The sequence below is a fragment of the Pteropus medius genome, unplaced genomic scaffold (genome assembly GCF_902729225.1).
Source record: "Pteropus medius unplaced genomic scaffold, Ma_sr-lr_union100, whole genome shotgun sequence".
Lineage (NCBI taxonomy): Eukaryota > Metazoa > Chordata > Mammalia > Chiroptera > Pteropodidae > Pteropus > Pteropus medius.
The window spans coordinates 1,383,462-1,398,459 of NW_024353787.1; the positions used below are offsets into that span (position 1 = coordinate 1,383,462).

A 14,998-nucleotide genomic window follows, 5' to 3' on the forward strand; every position below is an offset into this window, starting at 1 on the left:
GGAAGTGATGTAGCCCTTGCACACGTGGTCCAGTGTGGTTCACGCGGGTCACTTCGGCGGGTCCTGGGAAGTTACGAGCTCGTTTACCAGCCGTAGGCCGGATCTAGCACTCTGGTCCTCGTCCCATCGGCAAGATGGTGAAGCCCAAGTACAAAGGACGGAGCACCATCAATCCGTCTAAGGCCAGCACAAACCCCGGTACGGGCGGCGGGGCTCGCGGAGGGTGGAGCTTGGAGGAGGTTTGCGGGGAGGGCTTCGAGGAGACATGTGAGGGGACATCCGGGTGGCATTGCTTGGAGTGACTTGAGCTGAGTGGCTGTTGGGGATGAGAAGGGAGAAGGTGGTTTTCTTTGTTTTATTTTGTTGTTTTTTTTTTTTCATTCTGAGGGCTGACTCTTGCACGCCTGTCACTGCTCGGTGTCAGGCACCAGGTCTGTCATCGGGGAAGGTGAACCCTCTTGCCTGGCAGCCGTAGGGCGTCTCCAGTTGTGAGATACAGAGATTGAGACTCTCTGAGCTGGAAGGAACTGTTAAACTTGACCTCTTCTTGTGTTCCTGTGTGGATCAGGTGTTGAAGTCCCTCTCCCAATATATTGCAGTCTTGTTTGATTCCAGTTTTCCAGCTCAAGGAATTGCCGGAAGTAAATTTGATAAAGTCAAATTAAAAGTCGTGTAAGCCAACCCAGTTGGCCTTTTATACTTGACCACACTAGCCTGTCACCTTAGCTTTGACCATTTAAATGAGAAAGGAGAAAAAAGAGAGAGAGAGAGAGAAAAAGGAACTCCAGATTTGGTTCTTGGAGTCATCCTAGCTAGTAAAGTCCAGTGAAAACCCTACAGATAAGTGAAGATGTTTTTGAAGATGTGTATGAGTTTTGTGTAGGTTCCACCTGCAGGATGAACAAGATAGCCTTTGGGGAAGTCTCTTCCATTTAGGCTTAGTTAAAAACTTTGTTTTTAAATAGGGTTCAAAGTTTTTGATGACTTCCATTAATGTTGAGTGTCTTCTCTGAATTGCTGATAAATGATTCAATTTTTGTAGACTGGAATCTTAGAATGTTAGACCCCAAAAGGCTGTTAGAGATCATAAGGTTATAGAGGAAGATACTGAGCCAAAATAAGGGAAGTGGCTTGTCACAGTTGGTACTGCTCGTTAGCAGTAGGGCCGCCAGTCCTGCGATTTTAGCCTCTTATCTACTGTATCACTTAAGCAGGTAGACAAATGATTTGAAGGGATCCCAATTACCATGTTTATTTGTCTTTCTCCTTACCTCTGAGATGTAAGGCAAGAATTGCTAGTTGTTGATTAGACTAAAATCAAACATTAGGAAGTTAAAAAACTAGTACATTAGGAACATGACTGTATCAAAATTGTAGTCTCCACAGTGCCTTGTGTGTAGCAGACACTCAATATTTGTTAAACCGAGACTCAGAAGTAGGCGTCTTAGTGGTTAAGAGCACAGATAGTGACCAAATGCTTTTGTTCAAATTGTGGCTTTGCCATTTAGTAGCTGTGTGACTTTGCGCAAGATATCTGACCACTGTGCCCCAGTTTCTTAGCCTACAGAATGGGGATAATGTGTTCTTCATAGGATTATTATATGAATTACATGAGACAATGCCTGTTATGTGGATAACGCAATGCTATAATTAATGCTCAAAAATTCTGGCTATTATTGTCAAGCACAGTCCTATCCATGATCAAAGATTAGGTCAGGTTTGTCATACCATGTAGCTTCCAGTAATAATAATGTCGTTGGAACAACAGAAAAAGTAGAGATTTTGCAGTGAGACAGCAGCTTGCCTTCTGAGTGAACTAATTGGTGTGTTTGAAGCAATGATCATACTTAGACTTGTTGGTTATCAAATAGTGTGCCATCTATTTATGTGTTTCCTAGATCGGGTACAGGGAGCAGGAGGCCAAAACATGAGGGACCGGGCCACAATCCGGCGCCTGAATATGTACAGGCAGAAGGAGCGCAGGTGAGCATTGAGTACTGTCATCCTTTCCCCTTTCCTTCGTGCCCTTGACCTGTAGCTGAGACTCATTAAGTCTTTGACATTTCCACCCCCACTTTCCCCATAGGGGAATAGCATATTTCCAAATATCATTTTATTTGGATGTTGCTATGATAAATTGTGAATTTTGGGTTAAAGACATGAAGTGGGTGGCGAAATCGTGATTGTGTCACAGTTAGAGATCTTGTTCCTCACAACTTTGGCCTCTGTGAGTGGCATGTGAAATCTCAAGTTAAATGTCAGATGGAAATCTGGTTTTCTTTAACAGAGCATATAGGACTGTAGTAGTGAAAGCAGCCAGAAAACTTGTTTTTTAATGCCACATTTTAGATCACAACATTGTGGCACTTGGAAACTCATCACAACTCTGAGTTCTGCTGAGGCAGCCTCTACCACAGGGACTTGCTGAGTGTGACATTTTGCTAGCTGGTCTTAATTTGTTTGGTAATTAGATTCTTCATTCGTTCTAACAGATGTGCCTAAAACAAACGTCAATGAACTTAATCTGCCTTAGTCACCTACTCTGCAGTTTGTTATAGAATTTTGAGTTCCAGCATAAATCACCCTCTAACTTAAAATTCATTTAAACCAGCCTTCAAATAATTACTCCAAAAAACTCAAGTATGTGACTTTTTAAAAAACACAAAACAGTAAACAGATTTTTAAACAGCGGCATTATTTGTTATTCATCTAGCAGAAGTCATTACGTGCTCTGTTGCAAGAGGTTAAATGGCTTTTGGGCAATCTGTTTCAAATGTAGCAGTACTTTTTGTTTACTGAAATCTGTATTTCATGATCCTTTAAAACCAAAAAAAAAAGAAAGAAAAGAAAAAAGGTTTTTCTTTTTTTTTTTATGGAAAGAGTATTCTGTAAACCAGAGTTCGCTGTTGCCTTCTGTTGTCAACCAAAATCTTTAATTTCCTCACTTTAGGAATAGTCGTGGTAAAGTGATTAAGCCTCTGCAGTATCAATCAACGGTGGCTTCTGGCACAGTGGCTAGAGTGGAGCCAAATATTAAATGGTTTGGTAAGTATTGTCCTCTATTACTTTTGCTCTACAAATGTGTGCTGTATGGAAAGGGTGGAATTTTCAGATGTCTTTAAAGGCAGGAGTTTTGGGGTCAGCGGAACTGGCAAGGATTATATGAGAAAGGGATGAGATAAGCACTCATAGTGGGAAATGGGCAGAAAAAGTAATAGAGGTGGATTTCATAAATCACTTCTTGTTAAAAGAGCTCATCATTCTCTTTAAACAGATAAGACCATCCTTAATGACCAGCATTTACAGACTTTAGAACTCTCATGTCTTCATTTCTGGTTGCCTGGAGAGGTTACAGTTTGAGAGGGGCCTTGCAGATGTGTTTGTGCTTTTGCCTTGAAGAGTGAGTGCATTAGTCTGCAGTTCCTCTGAAACACTTTTTCTTAATGGGATTGTATTTGAATTGAATGAAAGGATCTCGGTAGTCCTTCCCAGGAGTGAATAGAATATCTCCGGAGGGATCAGGGCTCTTCCTTTGGCGAACTCTAGCTTCATTTCAGTCTGGGCTTTCTGGCTTTCCCTTAGGCACTGCGAGGTGTGCAGGCACGTAAGATGGTCAGACCCCTTTATTTGTCTGTTGTTTGACCTCTGTGCTTGGGGGCAGATGGCAACTACCTATGAATATCTCTTAGAGCTTTGATAGGACACCCTTAGGAAACCGCAACACAGAAAAGCATAAAGAAAACTCCTTAGAGAGGCATGTAATTTGATGGCTAGGTACTGTGTCTCTAGATCTAGACCCCACGGATTCTGCCATTTCTGTGACTGTAGGCATGTTATTAAGTCTGTGTGTTCATCAATTTCCTCATCTCTAAAATGAAGATAAAAATTGTACCTATGTCGCAGGACTGTTGTGATAACTAAATGAGTAAATCTGTGTAAAGTGCTTAGAATAGTGCCCAGCAAATAGTAAGTACAAATTAAGCCTTAACTGCTATCATAATCACTGTCACTATTGTCATAGTGACCCTTATCTTGAGATTTGCATTTGTGCTGTAGCATGCTATTTAATTGAATATATTCTTCAGGCTCTCTCACTTATAAGGTATTCTCCAGGTAGTATTACATAGTTTTATTTTGTTCCCTTGCATGGAGTTATTGGTTAATTCAAGCTCTCATAACCCTAAAAACGGTAACTGACTTAGGTTTTGTGCTTGGGATTCTTTGTATATTCCAACTGATCAGCTGTGATTGGCTCCAGATTTCTTTGCTAGATCTAGCAGGAAGTAGGACGTTGGTCAGATCTCAGTCCCATTCAGTGATGTTTATTTTTCAGTTTTATCCAGTCAGGAAATTGGGCTTGGAAAACTATTGAAACCCTTTATGTGTCTGGGTTGGTGGATTAGTTCATAGTGTAATGAGTGCAGGAGTGGCAGTTTTTTTGTTTGTGTTGTGTGTGTTTTTTTTCTCTTTTAAGTTTGAAAATGGCTACATGGGATGGATGTATCAGGTGTTTGGGTGAGCAAGGGTAATTTAAAATCTGTCCTTTCACTGTGTCATTGGGAAGATGGATGCAGAAGCAAAAGGGAATCGTTTATTAAATGGCAACATTCTTTTGTAAAACAGGAAACACACGTGTGATTAAGCAGTCATCATTACAAAAATTTCAAGAGGAAATGGATATAGTCATGAAGGATCCATACAGAGTTGTCATGAAGCAAAGCAAGTTACCCATGTCTCTTCTCCATGATCGGATCCGACCTCATGTAAGATGGGGACATCCCTGGCAATAGAATTTCTTTGGCAAATGCCACACAGATCTGTCATATTTATCTCTTGCTTTTCCACAGAGAATAGTGACTTTAATGCAGTACTGATGAACTTCCCGAGACTTCTCTTTTCACTGTCTCACCTTTAGTATGAATTGCATTCTGTCGGGGAGGTTCAGTAGTATGCTGATCAAAGCACAGGCTTTGCAGTAAGACCTGAATTTTAATCTTTGCTCTGCTCATTTCTATGGCCTTAGTTATGATTCTCCATGAGCTTTCACTTCCGCAACTGTAAAGTCAACATAACCCACCTCCTCAGGTGATTGAATGCAGTGAAACATCTGTAAAACTCTTGGCACATAGTAAGCACATAGTCTGCCTCCTAATTAGAGCTAAATAGGTCATAGCTATTACTAATACTATTAAAAAATTTTTTTTTTCGGTAGGCAAACTTGTTTAAGCGGTGTTTCCATCAAATTTTGGGGGAATGCAGAATTAGAATTGAGTTGGTGGGAGGGAGACCTATGGTCATGTGTACTTGCAGCTTCTATAAGACCCTTGGAGATTCTTTTGAGCTAAAGGAAAGGATGCCGGTCGGATTAGTTGTTCATTGAAGTTCAAAGTACAGTAGGACTGAATCTGGCTTGAGTAGAATGAGTTTCACAGAACCAAAGAAATGGCCTAATTTTTGCCTGCACGTTTTTTACTTGCATTGAATAATAATTCCCAGAAATGGAGCCAGGACATACGCTTCAATTCCAGTATAAGGAGGGGAAAAAAACATTGACATGCATACATGGATTAACAGTTCAAAGAAAAGTGTTTACTTGCAGAGCAAAATAAAAACCAAGGCCTGGTTATTGCCTCAAGGTTTTATCAATTATGCTTTGTTTTATGACAGGCTAGAAGAATGGCACCTATTAGTGGAATGACTGTTTTCTTTCAGAAAAACACATGAGTGTAATTCATGAACCACAGACAAGTTGCTCATTTCCCTTGTTCTTTTTGTCGTTTCTTCCTAAAGCCATCTTTCAACAAATATTGAATCCTGTTTATGAGAAGAACAAAGAGATTCTATTATGGATTGATTGCTTTGTTGCTTATTTCAGTTCAGTGCTTAAATTTATCTGATATGTAGAATGAATGGCCTACAGCTGCAGCAGTCAGCTCGTATTTTGATGCAGATAGGTACTTAGAGTAATGGATGAGTTTTCTGGTTTGGCCTTGAGAAACCTTACCTATTTTATTTTTGTGTGATATCTACTTCTCATAAAATCTAATTCTGAGATTACTGCACAGTGGAGTCAAATCAGATATGCTTTTAACTTTTGCACGTTCAGCTACATGTCCATTATAAGCACTATATTTCTGTAGCAATACAGTAAAAATACTAACTTATTTTGTATGTGTACTTCGTTATATTACTGCATCGTATTTACTAATATATAGGTTTATATACACAAATCCATGTACACTGTTCTTTTAGATTATTTAAGAGATTTTCAGCGATAATTTTGATCATAATTTTCCCAGTGACATTAGAACCTAGTTCCCATGTAAACTTGACCCTCTTCAGAGATGTTCTCTTGTTGGAGGGTAGCAAGTAAAACTAAACAAAGAGGTGGTTTTAGAGCAGTGGACCCCAACCTTTTTGGCACCAGACACCAGCGCTCCTATGAGAATCTAATGCCTGATGGTCTCAGGTGGTGGGGCCGAGGTGGTGATGCTAGCACTGGGGAGTGGCTGCAAATACAGATGAAGTTTTGCTCGCCCACTTGCTGCTCGCCTCCTGCTGTGCGGCCTGGTTCCTAACAGGCCATGGACTGATCTGCAGCCCTAGGATTGGGGACCCCTGGATTAGAGGATCTGAGGAAATGATAAAAGCTTAAGGGTCTTTAGGAGTTGGTGAGGGGATCTGTTAAAGTTCAGAAGCCATGGGGGATATTCCATCGACTGTATTTAGTAGCTGATGCTTACAGAGGAGCTTATACTGAGGAGCAGAGGGTGATTTTTTAGAGGATATTCTCTGCCGGCAGTTAACATTCTGTTACGTGATAGATCCTAACTCAAACTTTGACTTTTATCTGGCTTCAAAAATTCCTATGCCCGTAACTCCTTTACAGTCACATCAAGTTTTAGTTAGTATCAGGTTCCTTTTATCACATCTAAACTATTATTTTGGACTTTTGCTAGATGTTTTTCATCTGAAGACTTCCCATGTGCATTTAATAAAAACGTTACCTAAATTAGGGGAAATGTTATCTGAAACTAAAATGCATCTTACAAAACAAGCAATTCCTTTTAGCCATGAAAGACATGAACTTCCAAGAAAAAGTTGGCATTTACAGTTGGTTTAAAAAAAAAACATAAATTTGAGTATGATTGTCCTTGAAATATCTGTAAATTTGGCAAATTTTATGCACTTGTTTGAAAGCTTCAAAAAAAAAAAGGTCAGAAAAGATAAGTTAATTTTCAGCATTGTAGCCTTAATTACATTTGACTGAAGTTTATGATAAATGAAATAAAGCAGAGTTTTTGGCAAATCTTAAACTATTCGTATTTGCTTTGACAATTTGTGTTACTTTTGTATTTCTCCAAGGAAGCTTACAGAATGTAAGTATAGGGGAACAAGTGCTTTTGCTATTTAAGTAAGCAATTTCTGATTGGAAGCCAGGCTGTTTGCATGTTGTAGGTTTTGGTATAGGTTGAGCTTTGGAAAAATAAGAGCAGAAAGCCTTTCCCAGGTAGGTTTTTAATTTTTTACTTTTTCTCAGTATTTTTCATAGTTTTACCAATAATTCTCCTTTCTCTTTAGAACTCAAAGGTGCACATTCTCGATACTGAAAGTTTTGAAACTACATTTGGCCCTAAGTCACAGAGGAAGCGACCAAATTTGTTTTCGAGTGACATGCAGTCTCTTGTAGAAAATGCAGAAATGTCCACTGGAAGCTATGACCAGGGCAAGGATCGTGATTTGGTAACAGAAGACACTGGCGTGAGGTACAGTTTGGAAGTTCATGCTGGTCTCATCATTTGCTCTTCTGCAATAAAACACTTATTTTGCCTACATGAAGCTCAGTGACGTAACTCATAGGTGAAGAGTTATCCTCTACCCTTAGACTACAAAAGTTAGTGAAATTGGGGCCAGATCAAAAATAACTGAAGGTGGTTTGTTTATGGTAGGTCTCTTTTATTCATCCTCCAAATAAAAATAAATAACATTTTCTTCTTTATTATAATAGCAGTATAGTCTGTCATGGGCAAATTAGAAAATATAGTTATAGTTAAAGTGGAAATGTAATAAAAAGAAAATAAGAATTCATAATCTCACTACCTGCGTCAGGCATTGTCAATCTCAGGGCTTCTTTAACTCGAATTCTGGATTCTCGGGGGTTCTGGATGGCCTTTGAGGTTTCTGTGACTCTTTGAAGATTTATGTATGTACGTAAAGGTGGTGGGATTTTGGTTTTTTTATATTTTTGTTTTGGGGAGGAGGAAGGAGAAGAAACATGCATCATGTTCATCATATTCTCATAGGGGTCCATACCTAGCAAAAGGTTAAGAATCAGTCACCAATATATATATTCTTCCAGATCTTTCTTATACTCAACTTTTATATACTAATATAATACCTTAAGACTGTATTTTAACTTGCCTTTTATTTTTCGAAATTATTAAGAATATATTTCCACGTCAGTACTTAACAGCAATATAGTATTTAATGTCAGAGTAGTGTTTCATTGTGGTCAGTCTCTTTGTTCACACTATTTATAGTTTTTTCCTGCGGTAAGCAACATTAGGGTAAAACGTCAGCGTGACCAAACCTTTCTCATCCTTAATTATTCCCCAAAGATAAATTCTTATCGGGGAAATTAAAATATTGAAGAGTATGCACACTGTTTGATAGACAGCTGTCACATTACCCTCCAGAAGGGTTTACTAATTTAGTTTCCCCTAGGTAGTGCTGGAGAGTCCTCATTCTTTCTCTCGTGTCTCTTAAGTGATTTAGCAAAGAGTGTTGTCCATTGACTCCAGCGATGCCCCCTCAGAGCTCTTGTCGGCCCATTCAAGCTTTAGGTCTCCTAGAGATAATGTCAAGCCATTTGAGGCCAGGCAAAAAGAGGCAGCAAGTTTAGTTTTTCTTAGAGTTATTTGAACTTTCTAGTTGGCTCTGTCTTCTGCTGGTGTGAAATTTTTTCTTCCTCCAAAAGGTGCAATAGGTAATAGGGGATAAACAAAGCTATTTTTGTTTTAAAGACATTGGGTAAATGTCTTTGAGGCTAGTAACTCAACAGATTCTCAACTTTATCAGAAAAAAAATTCACTTACTATGGGAGCTGTGGAGTGTAGATTATGGTTCAGATCTTACCAATTTCTTTTCATAATTCTGTGACATATTGCCTAATTACAGTTGCTTTTTCAAAAGAATTTTATTGTGGTAAAATATACATAATATAAAATTTACCGCTTTAACATTGTTAAGCATACAGTTCAGTGGCATTAAGTACATTCACGTGGTATTGAAACCATCACCATTATCCACCTCCACAATTTTTTCACATCCCAAACTGAAACTCTACCCATTAAACAATAACTCCCCATCCTCTCTCTCTCCCCAGTCCCTCAACCACTGTTCTACTTTCTGTCTCTGACGAGTTCGAATACTCTTATGAGTAATACTTCATATAAGTGCAGTCATACAATAGTTGTCCTTTTGTGTCTGGCCTATTTCACTAGTATGATGTCTTCATGGTCATTCATGTTGTAGCACTAATCAGTACTTTATTCTTTTTTATTAATGAATAGTATTCCATTATATATGCACATTTTTTTATCCATTCATCTGTCAATGGACATTTAGATAGTGACTTTTAAAATTAAGTGTGTTTTTGGTTCATCTGCAACTACTTTTGACACCCTTTTCCTTTGGTGTGTAGTTGGTTTTCCCCTAAAACATCCTTTTAATCTTTACAGTGCTTCAGTTGCTCACTTTGGGTGCTTTCTTATTTAGAAATGAAGCCCAAGAGGAGATATATAAAAAGGGACAGTCCAAAAGAATATGGGGTGAGCTCTACAAGGTAAGATTTTATATTCTCTCTCATTGAGTAGTTCCTTTGGCTTTCACAATCTTATATGAGAAAACTAACTTTGATGTTTCGAAGCTCTGTCAGATAAAGTACAAACTGCTATCCATTCCATCCTCTTTTCTCCCACAAAGAAACCAGGATCTGTGTAGCTGTAAACATACTACTATCGGTTTAGATGACTTCATTTTTTTCATTACTCGTATAATAGTAACAGTTACCTTATATACATTTATATATTTTCTGTCAATATTTGTTTGCATGACCTGCTAGAATGATATTCCTGTTTAGATTTATCATACATGATTAGACCTTCATGAGAATTTTTAAGTTTTTCATTTCATAGGTGAGAACACATGTCTAGAAAGATTGATTATCTTATCCAGCTCACCCAGCTGGTTAGTGGAAGAGACTGTGTGTCTTGGTCCAGTGCTCTAGCTGGCTGTTTTATAGCCACACTCTAGTAATATTCTCAGTAACGAAGACCTTCAAGCATAGTCACATAATTAAACGGTAACATAATAAGAAACTAGTATCATGAAAGCAAACAAAATTTTTTAATTTTTTGTAAAATACAGGAAATCTTTAAGAGTAGAAACTTTCAGAAGTCTAAGAAGTGAATGATTCCATTCAATAATGCATAGTAGTCATGAAGTAAGATGGGTTTTATCTCTGCTAGTTTTCCTATTTGAAATTTGACAAGTGTCAGGTACCACAGGATGAAAACCTTTTGAATTCTGATCGCTGAGCATTGAGGTTGGCTGCAACCTACACTCCTCTTAAGACTACTTTGAAGATGTTGCTATTTTATTTTCCTCAGTTTCCCTTAAATGTCAGCCCTTGTTCATTTTGCCCGTGTGTGGTGATAGCACATCGTTTTTGCCTCTTTGTATTTGCAGGTGATAGATTCGTCAGATGTTGTAGTTCAAGTTCTTGATGCTAGAGATCCAATGGGTACCCGTTCCCCTCACATTGAGACTTACTTGAAAAAGGAAAAACCCTGGAAACACCTTATTTTCGTTCTTAATAAATGTGACCTTGTTCCAACCTGGGCAACAGTAAGTATAGTTACTAATGCAAAACGGTCTTCCGAGGCCACTCAGCAAGTGTAAGCTTTGAGTGTCCATAAATGGATCAATTTCATTGTTTCTAGGACTTGGGACATTACACTCTTGAGACTATAGTCAGTGAAGTGTTCTCATTGAAAATACAGTTTAAATGTGCTTCATTGACTATGGGTGGAGTTATCCTTTACCCTCTGATGGTTGGTAATGGGGCAGCCGCAGTGCCCACAGGATGGGTGGTGTATGCCCCTTCGGAAGGGGGCAGCTGCCACAGGCACTGGCCCGTTTCACAACATGTTACGTTAATTGTATTTAGTAGCAATGAAGGCATTTTGGGAATATTGTTTTGTATTTATAAGACAAAAGACACAGCATTAACTGTGATACTTGAAAAAAAAACATTTCAAAGAATTATAGCTAACATTTTCCGTAGACAACTGTGTATTTGAATTGTGGTCTTGTAATTCAAGTGCTAATTCTTCCTGTATTGTAAATAAATGAATTATAATTTACCAGCGTGTTTCCTTTTCCCACTTTAGAAACGATGGGTTGCTGTCCTCTCCCAGGATTATCCGACACTTGCTTTCCATGCAAGTCTTACTAATCCCTTTGGCAAAGGCGCATTTATTCAGCTTCTGCGGCAGTTTGGAAAGGTATTGAGACCTGATCTCTTTCTCCTGGGGTTGTGTAGCTGTGGATTTGTGTAAGAATTTCTCTTGCCAGTGGCAGAAAGTTAACCAGCCTCACTTGCTGCATCTTGGTAATGAGAAATGTGTGTTCTAGAGATGTAAAAACCTGTAGAGCCTCAGGATTATAAGGGACTCTGAAATATTTTCTAGCTCAGCCTTTACCCCCGTCCCCAGCCAACATTGCTTCTCTTTCTGCCTTATCCCTGGCACCTTATGGCCAACCTCTGCTTGATGATAGATGTTTACACACACACACACACACACACACACACACACACACACACACACTCCCTCCCTCCCTCCTCCCTCCCTCACTCACTCTGTGTTCCCCGCCCCGGGCTCTCAAGGCCTGCCATGCTTCCTCTGCCCTTGGAGCCTGTACAGTTTCTGTCCCCTCTGGAGAGTACTCTGCCAAACTCCAGCTTTAGATCCCTGGTCAGATGGCAGGTCCTCAGGGAAGCCCTGAAACCAGATTGTCCTAGCAAATGTTGTCAAAGCTTCATGTTCTGTACCTGCAATTTTGTGTAGTTAATTAATTCTACCTGGCTTTTAACAAAAGACACATGTTCTCTGTCCCACACTTCCCCACGTCCCAGAGGCAAACACTTCCAACTCTTAACTGTTACTTCTATTATTTTCTTTTATATTTTTAATACATGCTTATGATTCTATTTCTTGATCCCTCCCCTCCCCCAGTTTTAGATATTTATTAAGTTCCTCTGATGGATAATGAGGATTATGTTTCTTAACAGCCATTCTCTCGCCGCATATACATCCTCTCTCTTCTGTTCTACCTATGTCATATGTTTGGCTAAATTATTATTCAGTGTTTACATTGTTATGACTGTAAAATATCAGCCACAGCTGATCCACACAATTTTGTGATTATTATTGTTTTCCCGTAGAACCTTCTGTTTTCCTTGGTGTTAATTAGCTCCATTTTATTTGTTACTAACAGACCACCAAATCCCCTGGTAGAGTGGGACCTTTCAGAATGTTCAGGCACCTCCCTTCCAGTTTGCACTGGCTGCTGCCCAGGCTTGCTGTAGGGTTTTCTTCCTGGCATTTCCTTTCACCATCATCCCAAGAATTCCCATGGCTCTTTCTTGTATGGGGTCCCTTGTTCCTTGAATCTTTTTTCTTCTTTGTGTGTTTTTCTGTCTTTTCTGCTAGACTCACACTTCAAATGTCTGGTTCTTCTTGGCTCTTCATATTTAAGAGTGAGCCACTAAAAAAGCCAATAGAATTTGTATGCAGGGGGCAGGCTTGTTGAATGATGATTGGATAGAAACCCAGTATTTTGTTGGAGGACACCCTAAATGTCACTGTCTATATGTCTTTACTCTTGGGATTTGAGTTTCCCCAGAAAGGAGCCTTCCAATTTCCAACTCGGGTGGATAGCTCTGGCCATGGTTCTGGGAACTCTGTGAGAGTAAGGGCCTGAGGGTCTCACTAGTCAATATTTAGACTTTCATTTAATCACTTTGGAAATACTTGCTTTCAGCCACTGTTCTCTCTAAATCTAGGGACCCTTTCAGGCCTGAAAATTAAAGATATTTTCGGAAAGGCCAGGTTTCAAAAACCGATCACCATCCTCAGCGCTTTGAGTAGAGAAGTCGTGTGCCTGTGATGAGCAGAATGGATGGAGAGGTGACTTTCTACAGACTTCCACCAGTCTTCTTGATTTCAGTCCCACCCTTGGAGCCATCTGTGTTGCCAATTCCCAAGGCCTTTCGCGATTCATCGACAATATTTTTGCCGGATTTTTAGTTTTTCTGCTTTTGTAGCCACTTAGTTTTTATGTTTTGTAGTGGGCCAAGGTAGACACTATTTTTTAGCTGCTAGTAGTTTGTTAACATCCCACGTTAGTTTTTGTTATCTCAGCTCCAGCTCATTCTTTGGTCTTGTATGTTTGCGTCTATGGGTCTGTATGTGTTCATTCCCACTGCTGTCATTCTAGTGGATTTAGGGAGGGAGTGCTGTTGGCATGGGTGTTCAGTTAGCATCTTTAATCAGAAGTCTCCTTCCATTTGTAGACTCTTCCTGAGCTCTGCCTCCTTGAGACTTTCATCCAGCGGTCTAACTTTTGAGGTTGCTTCTTTTTCCTTTTGTTGTTTATTTTGGCAATGAAAATGCAAATGTACAGAAAAAAGGAAGGGTGGGCCATGGTATTGCCAGCAGCGCGCGCATCTGCTAAAGTTCTCTTTGCTGAAGACATTTATCAGTGGTCGGTGTTCTTGTAAGTTGATGACTAACAAACTATTTCTTCCTTTGTTTCTCGACCTACATACTTTTATCCTTAAAACATTCAAGAATAATTTCACATGAGTGACTGAGGAAATGACTCACGTCTGATTTATTAATAAGTATATGTATCCAGCCTTCTCAGACCATGTAGGTGGCGATGTGTGTCTAGGCTTTAAATCAGATAGTAGCACCGGTTTTGCACTGTATTCCTTGTATTAGCAAAGTAACACAGCCTGTTAGTTGAAGGGATTTTTATGACTGCATGTATGTAGTGTGAATTTTTTTTTGAACAGTTGCACACTGACAAGAAGCAGATCAGCGTCGGGTTCATTGGCTATCCAAATGTTGGCAAGAGCTCTGTGATAAACACTTTACGCTCCAAGAAAGTTTGCAACGTAGCTCCTATTGCAGGTGAAACAAAGGTACGTCTGGCCCGAGGGGGTCTTCTTTACCAATACATATTTTATTTCTATGGAAGGCGATTCTTTGGGGCATGGAGATTTCCGTCTGCTTCTCTTGACCCAAGATCACCCTTTAGTTTAGTCTCTGTGAAATAGTTCGGAATGTGCCAGAGTTGTTTCTGCTCATTTTGATAAGACTAAGAATACTTTGTATGCCATTATGTGGCTTTGGCATGATTTGATAAGTGCCATTCATATTTAAGTCTGTTTTAAATTGTCACTTTTACTTTCATAAACAAAACTAATCCACAAATATTTGATGCCTGGGTTCAGAAAAAAAGCTCAATATGAGGGAAGATTCTGGCAGTTGTGGGGAGTCATACTCTGGAACACAGAATGTTTGGGGCGCAGCTTGGTTGTGCTGAAAGGAAGAGAGGCCAAATGGTATTAAACTTCCAAAAATACTTTTAAAAAGCAGGGAGAGGTTTACTGGATATTATTGCACAATACTAGATGGAGATCCTGCCTCTGCATTATTTTTAGACTCTTAGCTGATGGAAACTATAGTTGATACTTAGTGAAGTGCCTCAAGCATGGCATGAGTAGAGAGACTTTGTTGCTTAAATACTCAGCAGGTTGCTTCTCTTTGACTGCCCCTGCCCTCCTTCTCTAGCTTCATGAGCATCAGTGGTTTGTGAAATTAGACTCCTCGTGTTTGACCTCAGAAGTCTCTGGCTTTTTTCTGTC

General features: G+C 39.4%; 1 protein-coding gene across 1 annotated transcript in view; it reads left to right on the top strand.

Moving 5' to 3' along the window:
• GNL2 (G protein nucleolar 2) overlaps positions 1 to 14,998 on the top strand; it is a 21,881-nt gene continuing 6,883 nt past the window's right edge. The window contains exons 1-9 of the mRNA XM_039851064.1: positions 1 to 198; positions 1,899 to 1,983; positions 2,951 to 3,045; positions 4,624 to 4,763; positions 7,582 to 7,766; positions 9,778 to 9,844; positions 10,750 to 10,908; positions 11,454 to 11,567; positions 14,144 to 14,272. Coding sequence (XP_039706998.1) covers positions 135 to 198; positions 1,899 to 1,983; positions 2,951 to 3,045; positions 4,624 to 4,763; positions 7,582 to 7,766; positions 9,778 to 9,844; positions 10,750 to 10,908; positions 11,454 to 11,567; positions 14,144 to 14,272 — 1,038 coding nt within the window. The 5' untranslated portion in view covers positions 1 to 134. The remainder of the gene's footprint in view (positions 199 to 1,898; positions 1,984 to 2,950; positions 3,046 to 4,623; positions 4,764 to 7,581; positions 7,767 to 9,777; positions 9,845 to 10,749; positions 10,909 to 11,453; positions 11,568 to 14,143; positions 14,273 to 14,998) is intronic.